Genomic DNA, 27,809 nt, shown 5'->3' on the forward strand with positions numbered 1-27,809 from the left:
TGATCACTCCTCAGACTCTTCAGTTGGTTCCCTCTCCTCTCCTAGACCCCATCATATTGGAATGTGCAAAGGCTCAGTCTCTGGCCCTCCTCCTTTCTCAATCTAAATCCACTCCTTGGTGATTTCATTCAGTTCATGGTTTTAAATACCACGTATTGGTTGACAGTCATCTGATTTCTATCTCCAGTTCAAACTTCTCTCTTGAACTTTTCAGAAACATATTTTCAACTGTTTATTTGATATGTGCACTTGGATATGCAATAAGCATCACACTTTCAAGATGTCCACATTGAACTCCTGATCTGCCTCAGCTAATGCCTACACCCTTCCAGGAGAGTGAAATGAAAGACCAGCTCTTAGAAGAGCTGTGCATTCAGAAGACGCTGAGTGGGAGCAGATGGGGTGACTGGAAGGGATACATATTTCCGGAAAAATTTGGCCAGGGGAACTCCTTGGTTCCCTCATGTTCACTCAGCCTTTCACTTTGTATGTGTGCAGCTTTCAATCTAAAAAGCTTCTCCTCTGACAACTGTGACTTGGGGGAATTACGGTGTTGAGATGCTGTGGAACTTGTGAAATCTGTTGCATAGTAAGTAATGCTTTTCTCTTCTTCCACTCTGACTTCCTTTTTTACACACAGTGGCTACTAGCTTGCAGGTGAGAGGTATTACCAGCCTACTGGATGCTTCCCAGTAGCCTTGATCAAGAAGTATTTAAATTATAAAAGTCTTGAAGGTTGTGCCACAGTAATCTCTGATATATTATTTAAGAATTTAGATTTTTGAAACAGTTTATTATTATGAGAGCAAAAAGTGTTATTGTAGAAAATCTGGAGAAAAAATATGGTAAAAATGAAAATAAGAATTACCTATGGTCTCACTAATAAATAAGCGCTATAAATATTTTGATATCATTGTTTCTGTGCATGGTTATAATACTTATAATGAAGTTTTAAAAAGTGTAAGTTTTCAAAATTTGAGTATTCTTTGACTATAATTAAGCAGTCTGATTTTTGCCTCTCAATTACGTTGCCTACATATATTCAGAAGTGATTTAACAAAACATGGTGACACTGTACATATTTTGGTGGCACTTCCTTTTACTATGTCCTATGGTTAACTTAGGGATGGTTACTGCATGTGTTATCTTCTGTTTTTCTTTCAGCCTTACTTTGCAACTAGACATCCTTACCACTCTGCCTGTCCCCTACATCCCACCTATCACAGATGACTAATCCCAATCCTCATCAGTGAGTGTTAACCTTTATCAAAGTTTTCCTAAGAAAAGATCTCTCCTATCGTGTATAGGGCAGGCATAGTGCCCTTAATAGCAGGATGCAGGTGCCTGGAGTAAGGCCAGAACCTCCTTTGGAGTTATCTGTTCAAGTCAGGAAGACACCTGAAGGACAAACACAGCTGCAGGTACTGGGGAAAGTCTGGTCTGGCAGGTATGTCATCTCACTTGCAAGCCATGTGAAGAGACACTGGCAGAGTTCTAGCAAAGCAAACGGTTGCAATTAGAGGTGGAGGAAGTGTATTGCATGAGGTAGAGTAATGGAGTCACGCTAACAGCACAGCAAAGAGGTGGAACTAATAATTATTACCATTTAAATAAGTGGTGCTGGGAAAACTGGACAGGTACATGTAAAAGTATGAGATTAGATCACTCCCTAACACCATACACAAAAATAAGCTCAAAATGGATTAAAGACCTAAATGTAAGGCCAGAAACTATCAAACTCTTAGAGGAAAACATAGGTAGAACACTCTATGACATCAATCACAGCAAGATCCTTTTTGACCCACCTCCTAGAGAGGTGGAAATAAAAACAAAAATAAACAAACGGGACCTAATGAAACTTCAAAGCTTTTGCACAGAAAAGGAAACCATAAACAAGACCAAAAGACAACCCTCAGAATGGGAGAAAATATTTGCACATGAAGCAACTGACAAAGGATTAATCTCCAAAATTTACAAGCAGCTCATGCAGCTCAATAACAAAAAAACAAACAACCCAATCCAAAAATGGGCAGAAGACCTAAATAGACATTTCTCCAAAGAAGATACACAGACTGTCAACAAACAGTGAAAGAATGCTCAACATCATTAATCATTAGAGAAATGCAAATCAAAACTACAATGAGATATCATCTCACACCAGTCAGAATGGCCATCATCAAAAAATCTAGAAACAATAAATGCTGGAGAGGGTGTGGAGAAAAGGGAACACTCACTCTTGCACTGCTGGTGGGAATGTGAATTGGTACAGCCACTATGGAGAACAGTATGGAGGTTCCTTAAAAAACTACAAATAGAACTACCATATGACCCAGCAATCCCACTACTGGGCATATACCCTGAGAAAACCATAATTCAAAAAGAGTCATGTACCAAAATGTTCACTGCAGCACTATTTACAATAGCCCGGAAACGGAAACAACCTAAGTGTCCATCGACAGATGAATGGATAAAGAAGATGTGGCACATATATACAATGGAATATTACCCAGCCATAAAAAGAAACAAAATTGAGCTATTTGTAATGAGGTGGATGGACCCAGAGTCTGTCATACAGAGTGAAGTCAGTCAGAAAGAGAAAGACAAATACCGTATGCTAACACATATATATGGAACTTAAGAAAAAAAAATGTCATGAAGAACCTAGGAGTAAGGCAGGAATAAAGACACAGACATACTAGAGAATGGACTTGAGGACACGGGGAGGGGAAGGGTAGGCTGTGATGAGGTGAGAGAGTGTCATGGACATATATACACTACCAAACGTAAAATAGATAGCTAGTGGGAAGCAGCCACATAGCACAGGGAGATCAGTTCGGTGCTTTGTGACCACCTAGAGGGGTGGGATAGGGAGGGTGGGAGGGAGGGAGACGCCAGAGGGAAGAGATATGGGAACATATGTATATGTATAACTGATTCACTTTGTTATAAAGCAGAAACTAACACACCATTGTAAAGCAATTATAGTCCGATAAAGATGTAAAAAAAATAAAAATAAAAAAATAATTATTACCATTTATTAAACAAATACGACAAATAATAGTACCTGACTCACAAAACTGTAGTGCATATTAAGTAAGATAATGTATATAAGCCTTGTAGCAATAAGACTGACATACAGTAGTCCCCCCTTATCCACAGGGGATCGGTTCTAAGACACCCCAGTGGATGCCTGAAACCATGAATAGTACTGATGAAATAAAATTTGTATTTTAAAGCAGGACAAGAAAATTCAAGCATAAAATTCTCTCTCTCTCTGTCCGTTTGGGCCTCCTCCCTCCCCCTTTAGTGTGCCGTGTTCATCTGCATTATACATTAACCAGACCTCCTCAAAGGTGGGAATGCCTGCTCAACCGCAAACGTCAATTTTTTTTTCCCTTTCTTCGACACTAACGTTTTCTTCTTAACTTGGTAAGTGAGTTTTCGTTGACAGTACCAAACCTTATATATACCCTACATACATTATCTATGACAAAGTTTAACTTATAAATTAGGCACAGTAAAAGATTAACAATAACTAATAATAAAATAGAACTGTAATAATATACTGTAAAAGAAGTTATGTGAATGTGGTCTCCCTGTCTCTTTCTCAAAATATCTTACTGTACAAATTTAATGACTTTCTCTTTTAACTACGCACTAATCATGCACTAGGGCCAAAATTGTTGCAGTTTGAGGTGTGACAGCAAAACTAGCACAAATGTCATTTTCTTTCTTTACAATTTCACGAACAGAAGATTCGTCCTTACCGTAGATCTTAGCAAATTCAGCGTACGATTTTTTTTCCTTTCCTTACTAAGTCGAGAACTTTCACCTTTTCACTTAGAGGAAGCACTTTACAGCTTCTCTTTGGCATATCCGAATTGCCAGTATCACTACTCTGGCTCTTTAGGGCCACTGTTCAGTAAAATCATGGTGACTTGAAGGCAGCGCCTGCCTATCATATATCGCCACCGTCCGTCTGATAACCAAGATGGCCGCTAGGTGACTAATGGGCGGCTTACACTCCACAAACAGACGATCCACGCTATTCACGCCCCAGCCAGACAGCGCGAGATTTCATCACGCTACTCAGAAGGGTGGGCAATTTAAAATTTAGGAATTGTTTACCTCTGAAAATTTTCATTTAATGTTTACGGATGTTGAGTAACTAAAACCATGGAAAGCAAAATCATAGATAAAGGGGGACTACTGTACAGAATATGCTCAATAAATATGCATTAACGAATAATGGATACTTAGTATTAACTATCTTTATTTAGCATTGGTGAACAGATTGTCATTTATGGTGAGTAGGAGAGAGACCTGCTTCCATGGCTTCTTAGACTTTTAGATACTGCCTGTTCATGAATTCCCTGAACTCTGTGATCCGTTCACTTCATGTTGGATCCCAACCACACAGTAAGTCTCTTGTTCCCAGGCTCTTTCTATTCATCACACATTAGGATACCTGGGTTCTAATTCTGGCTCTGTCACAAACCAGTTGTATGAATTTAGGCAAGTCACCTTTCCCTGCTAGACCTCAATTTACTCACCTCTAAAATTAGGGGGGTTTTAGAGATTATCATACTAAGTGAAGTAAGTCAGACAGAGAAAGATAAATATCATATGATATCACTTATATGTGGAATCTAAAAAATTATACAAATGAACTTTTTTTTTTTTTTTTTTTTTTTTTTTTTTTTCCTTTTTGCGGTATGCGGGCCTCTCACTGTTGTGGCCTCTCCCGTTGCGGAGCACAGGCTCCGGATGCGCAGGCCCAGCGGCCATGGCTCACGGGCCCAGCCGCTCCGCGGCATATGGGATCCTCCCAGACCGGGGCACGAACCCGTATCCCCTGCATCGGCAGGCGGACTCTCAACCACCGCGCCACCAGGGAGGCCCCAAATGAACTTTTTATAAAACAGAAACAGACTCACAGACTTAGAAAACAAACTTATGATTACCAAAGGGGAAAGGTGGGGGGAGGGATAAATTAGGAGTTTGGGATTAACATATATATACTACTATATATAAAATAGATAATCAACAGGGACCTACTATATAGCACAGGGAACTCTACTCAATACTCTGTAATATCCTATATGGGAAAAGAATCTGAAAAAGAATAGATATAAGTATATGTATAACTAAATCACTTTGCTGTACACCTGAAACTAACAAAATATTGTAAATCAACTATACTCCAATACAAAATAAATTTTTTTTAATGTTAAGAAAAGAAAAAAATTTCTTTAATAAAATTAGGGGGGGTTGCTAAGGTCTCTAAAGTCCTTTCCAACTCTACGATTCTGTAATGCTATTTCCACCTCTCAAAATTCAGCAGCAAGTAACTGAAGATCAGTGTCGGCCTGGTCTGCTAGCATAGGAGCTACATGGTCTCCACGGAATTTAATTTAGAATTATTTCCTCCCTAGAATGAATTCCCAAAAAGAAACTGCCAATATGACCATTTTAATGGTCACTGGCACATACCATGTTATGTTAATGGCCCTGGACCTAGATGATGCTCTCCCCAACTCCCACCCTCCAGCCCCAACCTGAACCCCACTTCAGAGATAATGGTGTCTCAATGAAACCAGCAAAATGGAACTATAATGCTTACTCTGGGATAATTCACCCTCTCTATGATTCTTATTTCAAAAAATATTAGCTACATGCTGCATCTCTTCAATTTTATGACAATTCATGAGGACCACAGGTCTGATAAAAGTTTGATAAAGCATTTCTTTATCTATCTATATTTTGTACATCTATAATTAGGAATTTCAACAGATTGTATTATCAGTTGAGCCCTGTCACCAAGGACAAGTGAAGTTCAAAGATATTGCACTGTTTCGGAAAATATCCACTTCTCAAACACATTACAGCAGTATTTCCAAAATTTTAGCCATTTACATGCCACCTTCACAATCTTGACCATATCTGCATATTATCTGTAATAGTAGTTATTTAATCATTTCCTTAAAATCAATGGTAAAGTGGCTCACTTTCTTTTTACTTAACATCTTTCTGGGCAATAATATCCATGAAATCATACATTTTAAAAGCTAATTATATTTTTAATGCACATTAAACTAAGCACAATTCAAATTTTCAGTTTGGATATGTGACACCTAAAATCAGTAGTTTGTATACCATACTTTGGGCAAATGATATTAGTATGTAACTGATATTTAAGCTATGATCATCTCTTTCTGTTCTTCAGACATAGAAGAATGATAGCATCAGATAATATTCTTACTTTTAAATTCGTCTACTCCACTGAACTCTATAAACAGAGCAAATCACAACATCCTGAAAAAATAGATGTCACTGTCAATAACAAGAAACAGAGTCCCCCATATAGAGAGGCAACAAATACAATACACATAAATATGGAATGAGTTTACAACAAAAGTTTGAATGTCCATTCCTGTTAAAATTCTTCAACCCATAGAACTTAAAATATTAGGAAATAAAAGCATTTACAATGAACATTTTATTTTGAAAAGCTGTCATTCTCTGCAAAAGATTAAGGGACAAGAAAATAGTACATGTGCTGTGTTCTGGGAAAGTGGTCAGTGAAATTTTGGAATGGGAGAAGCCATGGAATTTCAGAAATATTTTGAAATGCACACACTTATTCTTAAGGAAAATTCCAGGTTCTAAACCCAAACTTAGATCACATAGCACTTAAGGGGGGATTGTTACAGCTTAACAAATCAGGCGTGCTCATTACACAGTATTATTTTATGTGAGATTTTATAATACCCATCATAATTTACATATAGCTTTTTTTAACTTCAAAAAATAATTTTTTTAGAGTTTAAAGTAGTTATTGTCTCCCTACTCATGCAAGTGGATGCTATAAAATTCTGGAGTCTTGTTGGGGAAAGAACTTGAAGAATTCATCTCAGACTCAAAAAGACATTTGAAGTGGAGAGTAAATTATTGCTAGAATAATTTAAACTGTTTTGTTTCTTTTGAGGCTGCAGGTTGACAGGATTTGGACAAAGGAGGTGGGAAGACAGAAGTAAATTATTTTGGTCAGTGGAATATAAAGACTTGACTTGGCTTTTGTTTACATCTGTTGTGTTATCCAAGTGGTAAATTAACCTACACCCACCCTTACCCAAAATAATGCACACCATACAGTCATGTAATCTGCTGACACACCACTCAGACTTAGGGGTGCACAGCTTCTGTGGTACAATTACTAATACTCTTTTTGGTTCACTTGAATTCAAGGTCAAGGAGGAAAGAGGAGAAAGAACAGAATCTTGAGACTATGATGAAGCATCATGTATAGACTTGTACAGCAACAGTGATTACATGTGAAGAATTAAAAATGTTCTTAACAATGAGGTATCAGCCAACCAAAACCGAATATTGTTTCTCATAAGAGTACTAGCTGCACTAGGTAAAAAGAAAAGGCAGAGGGAGATAGAAGCAAACAGATGCCATTATGTTGTGACATAAAGTCCCCTCCCTTCTGATCCTGCCTCTCTTTTCACCCTCACCCACCTGCAAATTCCAAACAATTCTAAAGGTTTTAATCTGTGGCTTTAAAAAGTCATCTGGACCCCTAATTTTAAATGCTAAAATTGGTTAATGAAAAGACTCTTTTGAAGAGAAATACGAAGGATTTTAATTTTTCATACTTTCTCTCTACATAATGCTTCTCCACATCCTGAATTCCCCTCGGGGTTCATCCCAAATGAGAAGAGCAATTTTTCAGCCTTATCTGTTTCCTGGCAAAACTATTAGGCCATGATAAAAGTGGAGGTCATGATAAAAGTGACAGTTTCTGTTATCACTACCTATGTACTCCAGGCAAACGTCCCAAGGTTAATTTTTCAAATAAGTAATCCCAATTCCTGTAATCAAACATCATAATTCAGTGATAAATAAAGCCAGATGTTCACTAGCAGCAGCTCTAGCAAGTCTCATGACTTGAGGACTTTATTATTTAAACCTTTTTTTTTTTCTTTTTTGGCAGCCCAGCGGGGTGTGGGGGATCTTAGTTCCCTGACCAGGGATGGAACCTGCGCCCCCTGCAGTGGAAGCCCGGAGTCTTAACCACTGGACCACCAGGGAAGTCCCCATTATTTAAGCCTTTAAAAGAAACTGCTTTGGGGACTTCCCTGGTGGCATAGTGGTTAAGAATCTGCCTGCCAATGCAGGGGACACGGGTTTGAGCCTTGGTCCGGGAAGATCCCACGTGCCGTGGGACAATTAAACCCGTGCTCCACAACTACACCCGTGCTCCACAACTACTGAGCCCGTGCGCCTAGAGCCTGTGCTCTGCAACAAGAGAAACCACTGCAATGAGAAGCCGGAGCACCGCAACGAAGAGGAGCCCTCGCTCACCGCAACTAGAGAAGGCCCGCGCACAGCAACGAAGATTAACGCATCGAAAAATAAATAAAAAATTCAAAAAAAAAGAAACTGGTTTCTTTTCTCCTCTTCCTAATAACCTAACTTTACTGCTGTAGGTGGTCCTTCTGCCCTCCCCCTCCCTTTCTGGGCAGTTTTCAGAAGTGCAAATGTTCTTGGAGCTCCAAAGTTATTTCAATGTAGAGAAGGCCACCAGGTGGATCCACAATTTATGAAAATACTTCCTTAAAAACTATGTCATCTTTTATACCCACATCTACTGCGTTTTTATCATTAAAAGGGTGATACTCACGTTTATCTCGAAGAAGAGGAAATACACTATAAAACTAGCAAATCTAACTCTGAAAAAAGTTAATTATAGAACAACCTCCCTGAAATATACTGTTTCTCATAAACGGCCTCCGTTTCAGGAAGTAGGAATTTGAAAGAAAACATATCCTGTTATTGTCTCAGAGTTTGATTGTGTAATTCAATTCCGGGACTTTCAGCAGTTCTGCACCATAAGACACGCCCCTTTAGGAATTGCTTTAGTGAAAGGTATTCTGGGAGTTGTATTACTACAGAGAAGTTCCTTCTTCTAAAGAAAGTGCAAGAAAACTCCTTATTTGGACTAAGTCAGAATGGAGAGCCAGTCCCCTTGAGAGCCGAGGAAAGAGACCGTTAGTAAGAAACAATGAACATGACATTGTTTTTGATCTATTATCAAAAGAAATTCACGTTACAGCACCATTCGGCGCTCCATCTATTTTAGAATTAGTGTGCAGAATTGAGCTTATTGTCACAAGGACACCTACATTACCAACTTTTTTGAATTGAAAAATGAAATTGGGATTGACATGTATACACTGATGTGTATAAAATTGATGACTAATAAGAACGTGCTGTATAAAAAAATAAATTAAATAAAATTTAAAAATTAAAAAAAATGAAGTTGGAATTTATCTCATAGAAAATCTCATTGGGCTGATTGGCTTAACAGTGAGGACTGTCAACTAGTGTTATATAGTGGATATCGTCCTTCAACCTAAATCTGCAGCTCCAAATTTTGACAAAAAATATCAAAAGTACATGAAAAGATTTTTAAATGTTTAACAACATTTTATTGGAAAAGTTGTTGACGTCAACAATATTTTAATTTCCTCAGTCCTTTCTGAGCCTGCTGGATTAAAGAAGCGTCCTCTCCAGTGAAGAAGTAAGAGATTTCATTAGTAGTAATTTGATAAGTCTTGGTAAAGCCTTTTGATATAGTTCCCCAAAATTGAGAAACTGAATGACGAATAAGTGGGTGACAAATCCTTCGGCAAGCTGGATGGTTTCAAACTCTGCTTCTCAACAAAACAGAAAAAGAAACTACTTAAGTATTCAGCTACTAAGTATTTTAAGTACTACTCAGTATTTAGACAACTTAAAAAATTTTTTTATGATAGATCACTATATAATTCTTAATATATGACCTTAGAAGAAGTTCAAATAACCAATGAACTAATTTTTAAAAACCTTATAAATCTCACTGAGAAATGCATTTTCCATAAAATCTTATTCTGTTTAATAGTTATTCACCAGAATATATCATTTATTTTGTCTTTCTAATCTATTATGAATTCATAATCCTTGTAATGTATAACTCTGTATTTAAAAAATTAACACTTAAAGTCTATGGTCAGAGGAAATAAAAATGAAATTTAAAAATGTTTAATTTTAATATGCACGTTTTTATTGTAAAGAAATATGATTTTTTTTTTTTTTTTTTGGCTGCTTGGCTTGCAGGATCTTAGTTCCCCCACCCAGGCCCTCAGCAGTGAAAGTGCGGAGTCCTAACCACTGGACTGCCAGGGAATTCCCAAGAAATATGATTAAAATAACTTTCAAGCATATAAACTACTAATATTAGGAGAAAATTCTATGGAGAAAGTGGAATGGAAATAAAAGTTAAAGGAGATGAATAATATAAACTTTCCAGTTGTTAAACTTGTACATGTACAAGAACTTGTACCTGTGTTTTTAAATGGATGATGGGGTCAGCAAATTACTAGCATATATAATTTCCATTGGGTACATCTAAAAGAGTTATTAAACATCTGAATTAGATCCCTTGCAACTATTTAAAGTGATGATAAAAGATGGATATCAACTTAAAAATGTGTGAGAGGGTTGTTTTTGTAAAATTCTGTTTGAGAGTAAATGAGCAAAAATGTTAGAAATTCAGTATTCTAGAGCCTAAAAGAGGGCATTGGATACTTGGGAATGGAAAGAGAGAAAAGGGTGCTGATACTTTTATCATCCTTATTTGAGGGATGCAATGAGGCATTTATCTTCCCTACTATCTGGACAACAGTTGAATCTGTCTCCAATAGCGATTTCTGGTAGAATTCCCAGAGCCATGGAAACACAAAGATAGAATGTCTCATTTATGATCACAATGTTGAGCTTTAGAAAGATTTCAAAGATAAAAATTCTTTGAGATGGAAAACTAATAATGCAAGCCTCAACTATTGTGAGATGTACACTCATAAAAGAAGTACATTATGATACACTTTGAAAAACTGGTTGCACCATCATATTCATTTTTATTTTCTAGGTTTGACTATTTTCTAATCTTGACTATAAATCGCTAAAACAAGCTGATATCATTCATTTGTTCAAAATAACATGTTTAGAGCATTTATATTGTGCCTAGTGTTACATTGGTGCCATGGATTCAGACTGACCACGTAAGAAATACCCTTAATGCAATCACAGCGACAGATGGATTGGTGGATATATGGCTAGAAATTACCTGGAAAGATAGGAGTTAGCTCATAATATGAGAGCTTTGTGTTTAATTCTAAGGAGTTTGAACTTTTATCTTGAAAACACTGGGGAATCATAGAAAAATTTAAGGAATATAGTAAATCATATAACTATTTTAGAAAGAATGCTCATTGTAGTAGGAAGGTTGGATTATGGGACAAGGTTTATTTTAGGGGAAAATCATGGTAGTGGATGGATTAGAGGACAAGACTGGAGTTAGGAAATTGAGTTAGAAGACTGCTGCACTGGTCTATACCGTGGTGATGACTGGGCTTAATTAATAAGAATAACAGTAGAAGTAAAAAGCAGAAAGAAATACTGGCTTCCCTGGTGGCGCAATGGTTAAGAATCTGCCTGCCAACACAGGGGACACAGGTTTGAGCCCTGGTCCAGGAAGATCCCACATGCCGCGGAGCAACTAAGCCTGTGTGCCACAACTACTGAGCCTGTGCTCTAGAGCCTGCGAGACACAACTACTGAAACCTGCGTGCCACAACTACTGAAGCCCACGTGCCTAGAGCCTGTGCTCTGCAACAAGAGAAGCCACCGCAATGAGAAGCCCGTGCACTGCAATGAAGAGTAGCCCCTGCTCGCCACAACTAGAGAAAGCCCGTGCACAGTAATGAAGACCCAACACAGCCCAAAATAAACAAAATAAATAAATTTTTTTAAAAAGTAGAAAGAAATATTTAGGAGATAGGTTCACAGGCCTGTGTGAGAAACATAGAAGTATGGGTAAATGACTTAGAGGCTGTCCAAAAACAATAACTGTAGTTAGAGATTACCAAGGGAGGATGTGAAAAGTCGCAAAGAGCAAGTGTGGTAATATCAGTATTCATGCCAGAAGAGAGGGGCCACAAATGAGATGGGGAAAGAATGTATAGATCACAGCAGAGAAAGCAAAACAAAATTATGCTCTAAAAACAGGATTGGCTGTATAATCTGTGGGATCTCTTTTCCAAAAATTATTAAGAATTTCAAGATGGTGACAGCAGAGCCAAGCATGAGGCCCTGAGTATGGGGCCCTGTGCCACCGCTCAGGTCACACCCTCATGAAGCCAGCCCTTCCTAAAAGCCAGGTAGGTGGGAGCGGTTGGGTCATATCTCAATAAAGTGGGAGTGGTCAACAGTACCAAATGATGCAGAGAAGTGAGAAGGATGAGGATAGAAAAGTGTCCATTGGCTTGGCAAGTAGGTCAAGGATAGTTTTAACAAGAACAAATTCAGTGGAGTAGTGGTAGAAAGGAGACGAAATATTTTTAAAATCGTAGTAAGATATATAGAGTAGAAAGAGAATCTTTCCATCTAAGCCTACATTAAATAGAATATCCAGGTGGAGCCTATTTTTGGAGGGGGTTACATTCTTTGCAAAGGTCTTCAGTGATGGAGCAATATGATCTCAAGACCAACTTAACCCTTTTATTGTATAACTAATTACATAATAAACATGAAGGCCACAAACAGCAGGGAATAGTGATATTTCCATGGGCATAATGGTCAGAATGTCATTCTGGAACTTTCTTCTCAGAATTAGTTGTCAGCACAATGATGATAAGCATAAAGAAAGAACCAGAGATGGAGAATAAAAAGAGAACTTATTCCAGGTATGGCATTTTTCTGGGGAAAGACTTTCTGTTTTATTTTATGAGAAAATGAAATTATTGTATTATAAGTTAAATAATGTATATTGTCTAATCCCTCATTAGTAGTATAAAGTTGTTATTTGTTAGGATGCTAGTAATTCATTAGATTTTAAAAATTAATGGAAAAGCACTGGGACTTCCCTGGTGGCGCAGTGGATAAGACTCTGTGCTCTCAATGCAGGTGGCGTGGGTTTGATCCCACGTGCATTCCATAACTAAGAGTTTGCAGGCCGCAACTAAGGAGCCCGCCTGCCACAACTAACACCCAGTGCAACCAAAAAAAAAAAAAAAAATTAATGGAAAAGCACTAACAAATGAAATGTAAATATTTAAATATAATATTAAAGAGGAGGAGGTTTTGGGTTTTTATTTTCTTTCTTACTAAAAATTACACTAATAAGGAGTACTATATGACAAAGTTTAGATTTAACAAGGCAAAATTAAGTTACTTGGTTTGGAGGATATGTGACAGGTAGAAATAATGCGTCCCTCCCCCCAAAACTGGCCCTTCTTTTCCTGCTTACATAGCTCTCATAATAAGTGACTGGGGATTCCAGGATCAGGATCCACTGAAGACTCTCATAATCCACTGGGCTCCTCTAATCAAAATACCTTATTAGTGTTTTATTGTTGTCTAAAAATTACCACAAATTTAGCAGCTTAAAACAGTACACATTAAATGATCTGTTCAATGAACTAAATGTAAAATATTTATAAATGAAGATGCATTTTAAATGTCTATAAAATGATATTGTAACTAGAGCATGGACATTTTGTAAGTATTTAAGAATTTAGAGGAAAAGTAATAAAGGTCCTTTGGTATACAAAAACAAAAAAACCCAGCACCTACTTATTATTTCAAGGTCTCGTCAGTCAGAAATCTGGGCACATTACAGCTGAGAACACTGCAGTTCTCGTGTGAGGCCTGGGGGGACTCCTTCAAAGCCCATTCAGGTTGTTGGCAGAATTCCATATATAGGACCAAGGTTGCCAATTTTCTTGGTAGCTGTTGGCTGGGGAACACTCTCAGCTCCTAGATGTCAACCACGGTTCCTTGCTGTGTGGTCTCTGTAGACAGTTCCTGACATGGATGTTTGCGTCCAGGCCAGCAGGGGCATGTGTCCCTGACTTCCTGAAGGGCTGAGCCCTTTTAAGGATTCACATGTTTAGGTCTGGCCCAACCGGATAATCTCCCTTTGGATTCAAAGACAACTGATTAGAAACCTGGTCACAGGAAGATATCCTATCATATTCACGGATTCTGCCCACACTCAAGGCGAGGACATTTTACAAACTGTGTATACCAGGGGGTGGGAATCTTCGGGGCCGTCTTAGAATTCTGCCTACCACACAACTTCCCCATAACTGCCCAAGGAGGGGCCGGACAAATGGCCTGAGACAGCATGACTCCTTCTCTCCGTCCATCCTCCAGGTGTCCTACCTCTGGGGGCTCCAATTTTCTCCTCACCATCTGCTCACTCTCTTGAGAGCCTGAATTTTATTGCAGTTCTCCTCATGTGAAAAATATTGAGCATCAAAGCATTGAGACCTTTCTCTCAGGAGACTTCTTTCATTTGGTTCTTCTTAAAAAAGCTTTTTTGTGTGTGCATGGAACCATATTGCTTGCAAATGAGACCAAAATCCAAACAGTTTGAAAAAGTACACAATGAAAAATCTCTCCCACCTCCACATTCTGCCCTCTGTCTCCCAAATTCTTTTTCTCAGACTAACCGGTATTACAGTTCCATTTCTTGGATCTCTTTGTAGATAGTTCATGCATTTACAGACATTTCCCCCCCACAAATACAGCATTTTTGTTCTGCACTTTGGTTTTTTGCTTTAGTGATGCATCCATCAGATCTTTCCACATAGATCTAAGTTGTTTTAACTGCAGATGCTTGACCCCAAAATAGGGAGAAAGTGAAGTCTAGACTAGTTTTTCTTCATTCTCAATACTTTGGGCCTACTCCTGTCTCCCATTTTGCGGATAATGGGAAAAGAGCTAAGTGAGTTATCTCAGTTGATTCTGAATGTTTTCACAGGTTGGCAGAGAGCTTCAGCCCTGAGATGGGGCACTCCTGAACTTAATCACTCTGAATCTGAACATCTTAGCTGGGCCGGGGAGAGTTAGATGAGTCTGTATCCAAGGTGCTTAGAGTGCACTGAGCACAAGGCGAGTATCATATAACCCAGTTGCCACCAGGCAACACAAAAAAGCAACACTTTCTAATTTTTTTCTATAGTGTGCAATTGTATTACCACAAATTAGCTTCTTCTATTTTTGATTTTTAAGTGAAACATAGTAGACTTTCAGGTATATCAGCTTAGTTATGGGCTAGTGAAAGTATCTAAAAACAGTTTTTTAGATTGTTTCCATGGACAAATATTTTTGTAATTCCAAACATGGAAGTAACTGAATTAGAAATTATGTTGCAACCCATATCATAGAGGTGAGTGGTAGTGACAGAAGGGGAAACAGTTACTGAAGGGAACATCATCAATTGAATATGAGAGCTGAGACAAAATTTTACTTTATTGTTTAACATTAATACAATTTGGAAATTTCAAATTGTTCAAAGCTAGATAGAAATTTATTGGATTGTAGGCATTTTATGTTATTTCCAGATTAAATGATTCATCACTAATTCAGATAGTAAATCCCTCTCTTTTTTTTTGTATCAACAATATAGATGCCTAGTGTTTCTTCTGTTTTGCTTTGATAAACAATTCTGGTCTGACTTTTGAGGTACCATTTCTCTGAAGGGTTCCTTTTAATCTCTCTAATTAGTAGCTTAGGAATACTTAAACCCTCCAGAAGGCATTTAGCTTACTCCATATATCCCCAGCAACACTCACAGCATTTGGCTGTGTCAAGTGAAGTTAACCAAGCTTTAAAGCCATCCAAAGCCTTCCTTCATTAAACTCACAGGAAAGGAGTCTATCCACATTCCGTGTAATTTAAAAGATGTTGAAAACTTATGAGCAGTTCTGAGTGCAAGAGAAAGTTCTTGAAACTTCAAAATCAAAGAACGGGTTTGTCAAAATGACACAACCGCATCGAAACCAAAAGAAAAATTGTTTTGCTCCTTTCCAAAATGGAAATCTGCAAATAAGAGGCCCTAAAAAGTGCTTTTCAGTAGGTATGTTCTCATCAGCACATGCGTGATGGTACCACATGCTGGAATCCTTACATTTCTTCAGACTGATGTTACTTTGGCTGAAGTATTTTCACACGGGCTTTTAGTAATTCTCTTGCTTTCAGAGAAATCACAGGCTGAGATGAGGATATTTTATAAACCTCTTCCTGTAATATCTAGTAAGCTTTCATCACATAAAGTCCTATTGTGTTCCTTTAACAGCAAAGACATCTTCATTATCAAAGAACGATGTTCATGTTTCTCTGTAAATGCTATTGTTACTCTATTTAAACTTTGATCTTGAATAACAGTAAAAAAAAGTAAAATCTGTAGTAGAACTGTAAAATAATCTCTTCTGTTAAAAATGTTTCTAGTGGTTTTACACAAACAGAAACAGTAACAAAATAAAGCAATTATTAGAGTACTTTGACTAATTTACATATTAGTGATTTAAAATCTTTTTATTTATTTATTTTTTTATTATTATTTTTTTTTGCGGTACACGGGCCTCCCACTCTTGTGGCCTCTCCCGTTGTGGAGCACAGGCTCCGGACACGCAGGCTCAGTGGCCATGGCTCACGGGCCCAGCCGCTCTGCGGCATGTGGGATCTTCCCAGATTGGGGCACGAACCCGTGTCCCCTGCATCGGCAGGCGGACTCTCAACCACTGCGCCACCAGGGAAGCCCTAAAATCTTTTTAAATTGAAGTACAGTTGACTTAGTATATGAGTTTCAGGTATACAACATAGTGATTCGATATTGTTATATTTTATGAAATGATCACCATGATAAGTCCAGTTACAATTTCTCACCAAAGTTATTACACTATTGTTGATGGTATTCCCTATCTTGTATGTTATATCTCTGTGACTTCTTTATTTTATAACTGCAAGTTTGTACATCTTTATCCCCTTTCCCTACTTTGTCCACCTTCCCATACCCCTCCCCCCTGACAACTACCAGTATGGTTTCTGTATCTATGAATGTTTGTTTTGTTTTGTTTGTTCACTTTTTTTTTAGATTCCACATATAAATGAAATCATACAGTATTGATCTTTGTCTGACTTATTCCACGTAGCATAATGTCTTCTAAATCCATTCATGCCGTTGTCATAAATGGCAAGATTTCATTCTTTTTATGGCTAATATAACATTGTATATATTTACCATATCTTCTTTATCCATTCATCTATCGGTGGACACTTAGGTTGTTTCTATATCTTGGTTATTGTAATAATGCTGCAGTGAACATTGGGGTGCATATACAATTTCAAATTCGTGTTTTCGTTTCCTTTGGATCAGTACCCCAGAATGGAATTGTTAAATCATATGGTAGTTTTATTTTTAATTTTTTGTGGACTCTCCATACTGTTTTCCATAGTGGCTGCACCAATTTACATTCCTACCAACAGTGCAGGAGGGTTTCCTTTTCTCCAAATTCTTGCCCATATTTATTTGTTGTCTTTTTGATAATAGCCATCCTGACAGATGTGAGGTGATATCTCATTGTAGTTTTGATTTGCATTTCCCTGATGATTAGTGATGCTGAGCATTTTTTCACGTGCCTGTTGGCCATCTGTATTGACTTCTTTGGAAGAATGTCTATTTAGGTCTTCTACCCTTTCCTTAATGTTAGTTTTTTTGATGTTAGTTGTATGAATTCTTTGTATATTTTGAATACAAACTCCTTATCAGATATATCATTTGCAAATATCTTCTCCCATTGAGTATGTTGCCTTTTTGTTTTGTGATGGTTTCCTTCACTGAGCGAAAGCTTTTTAGTTTGATGTACCTTCCTTCATTTGTTTATTTTTGCTATTGTTGCCCTTGCCTGAGGAGACAGACACCCCCAAGATATTGCTAAGACCAATGTCAAAGAGTACACTGCCTATGTTTTCTTCTAGGTTTCAGGTCTTACATTTAAGTCTTTAATCCATCCTGAGTTTATTTTTGTCTATGGTGTAAGAAAGTGGTCTAGTTCTATTCTTTTGCATGTAGCTATCCAGTTTTCCCAACACAATTTATTGAAGAAACTGTCTTTCCCCCATTGTATATTCTTGCCTCCTTTGTCTAGATTAATTGACCATAGGTGCATGGGTTTATTTCTGGACTCTATTCTGTTCCATTGATCTGTGTCTGTTTTTGTGCCAGTACCATACGGTTTTGATTATAAAGCTTTGTAGTATAGTATATGTAGTTTGAAACCAGGAGCAGGTAGCCACCACTAACTGTCCCTTCAAACTTTTAAGGAACAGAAACTTTTCATATGTGCACTCTTGGCTGTTTCTCAACTTGCACAAGCCATTTTCGGTTCAAGGCCCATTGTTTTTAACCAGTTGTCAGAGGGTGAAAACCATTACTGAGATTAGATACTGATCTGGAATTGAGGGCTTATTCAAATTTCATTTTGGGTCATTTAGTAAATTAAATAAGTCATCTTAAAGGAAAGAGAAAAATGGAATAATGTTCAGCATCATGAATTTTAACAGTTGTTGCGTTTTCTCGATTAGTGTTATCGATAACACCTACTTAAATAGTCCTTTGCAGTTTATAAAGCATTTTCACATCTCATTTAATTTTAAAGGTTAGAGATCAGAAACTCCAATTCCAGTAATACTATTTCATTGCGTGAGTTTATTGGTGTAGTCAAATTGCATGTCTTATCTTCCACCTGCTCTAATGTTCTTTGACTGGAAAAAGATACTGTGACTATCTTTCAGGGGAGAAATAGTAAGTGTTGATGATTAACGAACAAAATTGCAACCTTACAGGAATCTGCCTCACTTGTATATGCACCGGTCCTTTCTCATGCTTATGGTTCTTGATTACATGTAACTTTGAGAGTTCAATACTTAACCCCTCCTCAGAACCTCTTTATCAAGTGGTGAAGCAGCAAGCATCATTGTTATTGCCAGTGAAACGGACCCATAAACAAGCCCTCTCCTGAAGTCAAGGACGGAACCCAGACAAATGAGCGGCTTCCATCAGACATTTACCAGAGTTGGTGGGCGGTTTCCCAAGTCTTGAAGTAAGTAAGCCAGTATGACCTCGGTCACCAGAAGCTTTGTCCCCCCACTGCTCTTCTCAGCCCTTTTTCTCTTCATACAGTCTTCTGTCTCCCTCTAGACACCTATTGTCTTTAGGCTCTCTCCACCTTTAGTTCATCCCAGATCTTCTCCCTGAGGCAGGAAAATAGTATCATCTTATTTACTCTAAGCTATAAAGGACTCCTGGGAGGTTGAGTGTTTCCTGTTGCACCAGGTACTAGATCTTACTTTTGGAACCCGAGACCCTGGGTGTTGACTGAGGACTGCCTTCAGGTAGATGGGGAGAGAGGGAGCGCCTGAACGCTCGGGTGTAAGGTGAGGGCACCATGGGTACCAGGAGGCTGATCACGAGCTCTGGAGCAAGTTCTGCCTCTTCCTCGCTCAGAAACTTAATCACTCTCTGGGCCTCAGTTGACTCATCTGTAAAGTGGACCTACTCTCCCTACTGTGAGGACTGCATAAGAATAACGTGCGCCCCGCAACTGTCTTGCTTGATGGTTAATTCAACTCCTCGCCTCTCCCCACGCCGGTCCCAGGCCAACACTCGCAGTGTGTGGGGGGAAGTCGCCCTTAATGTTGAAGTGATTCAGTCCCCTTTTCAAATTCCGGCTCGCAAGCCACACCCTCTTCGGAGGGGCCCTCGTTTGGGAGGTGGGGGTCCTCGCCGTCTTACCTCGCATCCCACCCGACCTGGAGGCTGGGCTTTCTGGTCTGACAGGGCAGTGTCGGAGACGGAGAAGGCAGGGGGCGGGGTGGGGCTGGCAAGGCCCGGGCGGAGTCTGGGAACCTCCGCGCTTTCGTTTTTAAGGGCTCAGCGGAGGGGGCGCACTCGGCCGGCCGATTGAAGGAGTCGCCGTGCGCGCCGCCGCGTCTGAAAGCCGCAGCCCCCCGCGGCCCCGGCTGGGTTGCGTCTGCGTCCCTCTCTCCCCGCTCGGCCCTGTCCCTCCGCTTCGGCTCACACCGGCTCCCCGTCCTCGCACCCCAGACCGCAGTGGCGGCGGCGCGGCCGGCGGGCGGTGACCACCCCTCGATCCAGGGCCTCCGCCAGGTCGCGTCCATTAACCTCGTGCCGAGCCCGGAAAGCAAAGGGAAGTTCACGGACTCTGGGACCCCAAGGTACCTGTCTAGGGGCGGTCTGGGGTGTAAAGTGGGGACTGCGTCTTTTCTGTTTATCGCCCGGAGAGGGAAGCTTTGTCGAGAGGTCTTCCGGGGCGTTGCGTAGAGTCATCTGCTCCTCCTGCGGACGCGGCTGCGGGCAGACGCTCGAGCGATTATTTACGGCGTGATCCCAGCTTTACAAACTATAGGAGTATTTATAAATGGAGCAAGGGAGCACTGAAAGGAAATATTGGAGATGGGTTTTCCTTGTACTTTCCTGTGCTTTGCAAAGTTCTCCCCCCCAATCAGTAAACAAAAAGGAATTCCATTTATGAAGTGTAGCTCACCGATCGGTTGCATGTAGACCTGCCTTGCTTCAGCCTATTTGGTTAGGAAAATAACGTAATCCGTTGTTTCCTGGGACTTTCTCCAGCTTTCAGATTGAAAGGAGGAATTTCCCAAATTTTCTGGAGCGAGAATACACCCTGAGCCTCGCAGCGGAAGTCCGCAGCCACGGAGAACCGAACTCTGCAATGTTGGCTGGCTACAGGCCAATCAGGCACAGTGGGAGAAAGAAGACATCGTCTCTGGAAAAAACTGAGCTTTACTAAGGTTTTCCTCCTGTTGATTTTGGTTTTCACGACTCCTTTAGCAAGACCTGTTGCTTAAGTAAGTATTGATTCTGCTGAACAACAGCGTTCACGGATGTCTTCAAAGCCACACTACAGGGTGATGACCTGGTGAGGGGGGTCAGGATAGTTGTCTTTTGCTGTGCTTCCAAGTTTCTCTTCCCTTTCTGTTAGCTCAGTGCCTGCAAAGTTATTGTAGTTAATTTGTTAATACAAATATTACTGTATGTTAGACATCATTACACTGTTTTACAGCTTTTTGATGTCAGAGATCATGGTTTAAACCCACTTTGATGATAATCTCCAACTCCATTTAGTTCCATAAAAATCAGATGGTTTGTGACTTTGTAAAGAAAATATTTGTTATATGTTTGAATAGATATTAGATGCACATGGTATGAAATTCCGAAAGTACAGTGTGTGCAGTGACAAGTCTCCTTTCCACCGTCAATCCCAGTTTCCCTCTCCAGAGGTAACCACTGATAATACCACTATATAAGCTCATTGTTACTATGTTTCTTTGATAACTTAGGCCAAACAGATTTGAAAAAGCTGCTTTTGAGCACCTGCACGCTAGTGACTTTTAAAATAAAAAATCCAACAATTTTATTATTTTAGGTTTTTTTGTTAGTTTCTGTCTTTTCTGTTTTTCTACTGACCACTCTGAAATGTCAGAGATTCAGGTCACTTTGTAGAGGGAACTTGCAACTCTGCAAGCTAATGAATAAGTTAGTTTCTGAGTTCCTTGAGGTCAGATACCATGGTTTTCTCACCTTTGGAGCTCCCTAACAACCCGCCATAATTATTAGTGACCTGCCAACATCCATACACCCAGGCTTAAGGTTAACTGATAATCGAAGTAACCTGGTGCTTCACAGCCTCTTCCTCTTATGAGGAGCCAGTAACAGTGTGTTTGCCTCCCCAGCATTAGATTCTAGGTTGGTGTCCTGCTCGTTCTGACAGACACCTCCGTGGCCCTCTTCTCTACTGGGTAGCTGCTATAGTTTGTGAAGTAACTGGTATTTGGGAGTAATGTTTGTAGTGGGCAAGAGAGAGGGTGCATTTCCGTTGTGTGAATCCTGCCTTTGACACTGTCTTTGTGACCTGGGCTACTTAGATAAACCCTCTGAGACTTAGCTCCCTCATCTGTGAAGCGGTGATTCGTAGCGTTATTTTGAAAATTAAGTAAGACAGTACGTATAAAGGGCTAGCCCTGTGCCTGGCACATGAAAGGCATACAGTAAGTAGCAGCCTTTGTTACTGTCAGGCTTTGTTATCGTTTCATACATTCATAAGATAGGTGAGTGCATGTGTCAGGGTACCTTATGGCTCAGTAACACCTTACAAGAAGGGTTAACTTTTGCTTATGAGTCTCTATGGCTCTGTCTTTGGCCCTTCCCTCTGGGACCCCACGCTGAGCTGCTACTTTTGTGGACCACCGATGTGGTATACGGAAAGAGAAGAGGCAGGTCTATCTACACGGTGGTTTTTAAAACCTGTGCTTGGAAATAAGCTTCATGTTACTTCCATTCACATTTCATTGATATGGTTGTCACTGGAGTGGGAGGTATCATCTTTCTAAAGGGGCAGAACCAGTAGAGATAGGCCTGGTAGTGAGGGACAGCAAATACTTGATAGTAACACGGGTTACAGTTGTGAACCCAGAAGTTCATCAAAAGCTGAGAATTGAGTCACCCCAGGACACTTATAGCCACTGATTTATAAGCCAGAATGCCAAATTTTTCCTTTAATATATCTCCCCTGGGTACTAGGCATAAGAGCCTGTATGGAGCAAAATTTTCTTGATGGTGGATTTTGTCAAAAGACTGAATTAATTCTAAGCTACTAGGTTATATAAAAAACACAAAAACACAAATTTGGGTGTTACCAAAAGACTGTATCCAGAATATACCATGTTTTAAAATCCAGGTCTCCTTTTGGAACTGTTATTGTCCAAAGTCCAAGAATGAATTAGAGTGATGGCAGTGTATCCAAGACAAGGTGGAAATCATGACAGATTCTTGCTCTTTCTTTTTAGGCTCTTTACTTGTTATCAGCTAATTGTTTTCTTGTCAACCACTAATTGCATCATCTCATGATTTATTGTATTTATTCTTTTAAGCCGTCTGTTTCTTGAATAACGACTTTATTATTGTAATTATTTTCAAATCATGGTGATTAACCAGTTCTACCCACTGTGTGTTAATTCTTGCTGCCTTTGGTTTCATAGTAATTTTTATCACCCTTGCTCCAAGACTCTGAGCATTCCTTTCTCTTTTTCTGCTTATAGCTGGACATTTGTTGCTTGGGTAAGGCAATACGGTAAAATAATGTCCAAAAAGAACCTATTATGAAAGTAAATTTTAAAATATGTTTCTAAATCAATAAAAAAGAAATTTTGCCTAGTTATTTGTTAAGTAATTGAATAAATTGAGTTTGAGTTTTTGCAACACAACTTTGCAAAACAGAAGATTGTATTTTAAAAGTAAATAGCAGCAAGCATGGAAAGAAAAGGAAAACATTGTTTTTTTCTTTTTAACCAGCATAATTTTGATACCAGTACCTAATATAGATGGCAAACAAAAACCAATAAAACTACAAATCAACTTCGCTTAAGGCTATTGCTCCCCAAACCCCACTGTAAATACTGTATAGTATTTAAGAAATGCAGGGAGCACTCAGCTTCACTCTACCTACTGGTATAATTTACTACCACACTAGATTAAAGGAATTCTGTGCAGCTGTTTAAGATTGAGGTGTATTTATATGTATAGATATGGAAAAAATCACCCATTTGTGTTACTAATTGAAAAATACAAGGTCTAGAACTAAATACAGTATGTTCCTATTTGTGTAAGAAATTTTTTTCTCTGTGTAGAAATGTGTTATGTGTCTTTGAGTGCACACAGTTTTGCTTGGGGTGTAAAGAAGACTTCTGTAAGGATAAAAGCAACATTTATAGTGGTTGACTCTAGAAGAATAAAAAAAGGATTAGGGTGGAGGGAAGATACTTTAAAGATACTTTAAAAAAATCCTTTTTTAAGTGTTTGAATTTTTAAATCATGTGCGTGTAATTCTTTTAAAATAAATTGGTTTTAAAATGGCAGTTTTGGGTCAAAATAATTAATAATTAATAATTAATAATTAATTCTTCTGTCTGTTTTACTGCTTAAACTACTCCACTGATTATTGAAGGTACATATAGTGAGTTGGAGGTGGAGGGCACCACGGGGCCGTGCACTCTAGAGGGATGGGTTAACAGCAGTTAGATTGAGCTGCTTGTGGCTAATGACAGTTTGTCCAGTCATTAGGAACCATTGACAAAAATAAATAATTCCAGTACAAGTACAGACTATGATATTTAGAACTACCTCATGGAGATTTTTTTTTTAAAATAAAAAGTGTGTAATGTCTAAATTAAAAAATTATAGAATAAAGTAAACTTTTAAAGCATTTACTATTTTTAACCCTTTACCTACTAGAAATCTAAGGATATAAAGGACAAATGTTGCAGTTATTTGTATATAACTTTTACATGTCTTTAATCAGGATAATACATAATACCTCAAAAGTCACAGAAGCCCATACCTGAGTGTGGTAGTTATTCATCTTGTTCCACCCAAAACAATACAAAATTCCTAATACATTAAGTTTTAATTCAGTTAATAAACTGTAGGTTTTCTTCATGTGTATATCCTCGTTTCTTTATTCCTGATTTTCTGTTTAAAGTACAGCTGTCATGTTTGGTCTGGGACCAAGTCACTCTATTTAAATGAAAAAGGAACGGAAGTTTCTTTATGCTCCCCCCAAATTGCTTTGTCAATAGTCATTCCTTGTTATCATCTAGATTAATATGTATGGTCTTACTGTCAAACTAGAAATGAAAAATAGAGAGGAAAGAGTAATGCACCAGTTCGTATGGGGTTTTGTATAAGATTTCACATATCTACTCATTAACTGAAAGTATCCTGCCTATGTATTGTTTTCTTAAAGTCTAAATAAATCAGAAGATTTTCATCAAAATATTAGAATCAAAGATCTCAATGCCTGATGTATGGGAGTGAACTAATGTGCTGACTTGATTGTTGCAGGCGGGTCAGATTCTGGTGTACATCATGTCCAGTTTCGAAGATGCTGACACAGAAGAGACAGTAACTTGTCTCCAGATGACTGTTTACCATCCTGGCCACCAGCAAAATGGAATATTCCAATCAATAAGGTTTTTTAACCGAGAAAAACTCCCCTCCAGCGAAGTGGTGAAATTTGGCCGAAATTCCAACACCTGTCATTATACCTTTCGGGACAAACAGGTTTCCCGAGTTCAGTTTTCTTTGCAGCTATTTAAAAAGTTTGATAGCTCAGTTCTCTCTTTTGAAATTAAAAATATGAGTAAGAAGACCAATCTGATTGTGGAAAACAAGGAGCTGGGCTACCTAAATAAAATGGACCTGCCACACATATGCCTAGTTAGGTTTGGGGACTATCAGTTCCTGATGGAGAAGGAAGATGGAGAGTCATTAGAATTTTTTGAGATTCAGTTTTCTTTGTCAACAAGACCACTCTTGCAAGAAAACAACTGGCTACCACAGAAGCCCATACGTGAGTGTGGCAGTTATTCATCCTGTTCCACCCAAAACAATTCTCCTGTAGAAATGGGTGAAAATGAATGGTAAACGCACAGGGCTAAGGGAATCATGAGGGATGAAGAACTCTGTAGACACTTCACAGACATTCCACTTATTTAGAGTTTCTTAGTGTAGTATATTACTGTCATCTATTACTTTGTCAAATTTGAGATCTGGTGTTATCATTTGAAGTCTGTAACTTGTGTTAGTCATTGATTTAGTCACCTGTTGCATTGCTGGATATGTGAAGAATTACTGTAAGTATATCTGTGAGCATTAATGTACAAATAGTATCCTTTGTGATGAAGGAATAGTGTTCTCAAAATATGGTTATGTTACTGTCTTTTTATGCCTGATTTTGGTCCTATGTTTTATATTGTTTCATTTTGGTTTGTAAGTTTTGGTCTGGTCATATTATTTCACAGTAGTCATTTGTTTTCAAGGTCAGGGCTACAAACAAGTTATTATGGGTGTTGTAGCCTGTTGGTACTTGTAGTACCAGAGTATTGGAACAGAGCATAATGTTTTTTAGTGTGTCATTGTGGTTTTAATATGGGAAGACTTATTTGAGCAATAATACCTTGATTTTCTGTTTTTTTTCTCTTAGACTTATACTGTTTATTCCCAAGAATACCGTTTTCCTTGTCTGTATTCAGTATCTAAAACCAATATTTTAAACATTTTAACGAACCACTGTGTTTAAGTTTAGAATTCTTTTTCCCTTTTTTTGGCTGCACCACATGGCTTGTGGGATCTTAGTTCCCCGACCAGGGATTGAACACTGGCCCATGGCAGTGGAAGCGCCGATCCTAACCACTGGACTGCCAGGGATTCCCAATTTTTCATTTTTCTTACCAAATTTTAAATAGTTTTTTATGTACTACAGAGTTTTAAATTCCATGAATTCAAAATTTTAACAGCATCCGTGTACATAATAAAGTCAAAGTTTAATTTTCTAACCATTTTCTTTGAAACTCTTTCTGAAGAAAGGGAGGAACTGTTTTTAGACTGCTCTTAAGGGAGGACTACAGTAGGCCGCAGGCAGAGGCTGCGGCTGGGGATTCAGACACATCCAGCTGTGCCCCTCAATGCATATTGGCTCCATTATTTGTTCCTCACCCCGCATGGAGGCACATGGCCACCAGTAGCTCCCAAGTTCTATGTTACCGATCACCCACCCAAAGAGAACCTTATCTCCCAATTCCAGTCCAAGAGAAGGGTCAGCTTGGGTCAGGTGCCCACCCGTCTACCAATCAACTTGCCTCAGGTCACGTTAAATAATGGCTGCTCCAGGGCTTCCCTGGTGGCGCAGTGGTTGAGAGTCCGCCTGCCGATGCAGGGGACGTGGGTTCGTGCCCCAGTCTGGGAGGATCCCACATGCTAAAGAGTGGCTGAGCCCATGAGCCATGGCTGCTGAGCCTGCGCGTCCGGAGCCTGTGCTCCGCAGTGGGAGAGGCCGCAACAGTGAGAGGACCGCGTACCGCACAACAAAAAAAAAAAAAAAAAAAAAGTAAATAATGGCTGCTCCAGTCAGTGACCATGTGGATAAGAAAAGCATTTTCTCAAAAAATGGCCACAGTGGGGTGTGGGTGAGGGCAAACAAAAATGTTGGTGTTTGATACTAGGTACTGCAGCTAAGTTGTGAGACTTGCTGTTCACCTCTTAAGGACTCACTTGTCCCAGGAAACTGATTTTTCTTGGGCTCTTTAAGTAAAGGGGTGTATTAATTGGTGCCAGTGTTACAGTCATAGGCAGTCTCTTCTTGAACCTGCAACTTTATGACAAGGGGGTGCTTTCCAATGGTGAAATCGCATATGCTATGTGATTATATAACCATATTCTAGAAGATTCTGTCTCTACTACCTACTGCATTGACTGACTTGAAGAAGCATTACTTTTAGGCTCTAACATGAGTGTAGTATTAGTTTTAATATGCCTTGTGGAAAAATTAGCTACAATCTTTACTACCAGGAGATAACTGTTCACATTTCATGTGTATATATTTGGTAGCTGATTCCATGTTATCTCATGGCCCTTTTAACATTTTCAGTTCTCTAACACTTGTTTAATTCCTTACAGTAATTGTTATCATCTGTTAAAGTAACAGGTAAGGTTACTATTTTACTTTCTGGAGCCTGATTGAAACAATTAGATCTTCCATTTCAGGTGATGACGGAGGATGAGCACTTGGAAAATTGTGATTAGAATTTACTGGGCTTCTAGTTGGTATGAGCTGTACCCAAGTCCAATCACTCATCATTCTACTATCCAACCTACATGAAAATATTTATTTGGCCAGGTATCTCTCTAAGCGATGCATTTAGGGCAGGGACACTGGTAAAAAAAATAGGAAAGCAGCGGTTTTAGTGCTGATGCTGGTTTCAACATTTTGTTGCTGGTGGAAGGCCACTGAGGGACTAGAGATGAGCCAGTTTGGCATTGC

The 27,809-nt window shown here is 39.0% G+C and overlaps 2 protein-coding genes across 12 annotated transcripts in view; one reads left to right on the plus strand and one right to left on the minus strand.

Annotated features, from left to right (window-relative positions):
- Nucleotides 1-19,759, minus strand: part of ALPK1 (alpha kinase 1) — a 138,207-nt gene extending 118,448 nt beyond the window's left edge. For 7 of the 10 annotated variants that reach the window (XM_082641103.1, XM_082641098.1, XM_082641101.1 and 4 more), the window contains exon 1: nt 8,690-8,856. The gene's annotated coding sequence lies outside the window, so the exon portion shown is untranslated. Of the gene's footprint in view, nt 1-8,689; nt 8,858-19,687 lie in introns of those variants that run through there. The other 3 variants (XM_082641095.1, XM_082641102.1, XM_082641105.1) reach the window with 3 other exon arrangements.
- A 77-nt stretch (nt 19,760-19,836) lies between these two features.
- TIFA (TRAF interacting protein with forkhead associated domain) lies at nt 19,837-26,325 on the plus strand. 2 transcript variants are annotated; one of them, XM_082641239.1, is made up of 3 exons: nt 19,837-20,130; nt 20,546-20,781; nt 24,833-26,325. In XM_082641239.1, the coding sequence occupies exon 3, from the start codon at nt 24,857-24,859 to the stop codon at nt 25,412-25,414; it is 558 nt and encodes a 185-aa protein (XP_082497365.1). In that variant the 5' UTR covers nt 19,837-20,130; nt 20,546-20,781; nt 24,833-24,856; the 3' UTR covers nt 25,415-26,325. The 2 variants fall into 2 exon arrangements, with proteins under 2 accessions (XP_082497365.1, XP_082497366.1); XM_082641240.1 differs by lacking the exon at nt 19,837-20,130 and adding an exon at nt 20,251-20,420.
- The last annotated feature ends 1,484 nt before the right edge of the window (nt 26,326-27,809 follow it).

Source organism: Mesoplodon mirus, assembly GCF_964341445.2.
Source record: "Mesoplodon mirus genome assembly, chromosome: 2".
NCBI lineage: Eukaryota > Metazoa > Chordata > Mammalia > Artiodactyla > Ziphiidae > Mesoplodon > Mesoplodon mirus.

Excerpts from the sequence above, each read along its gene's own strand:
- TIFA (XM_082641239.1), top strand. The coding sequence starts at position 24,857 with ATGTCCAGTTTCGAAGATGCTGACACAGAAGAGACAGTAACTTGTCTC.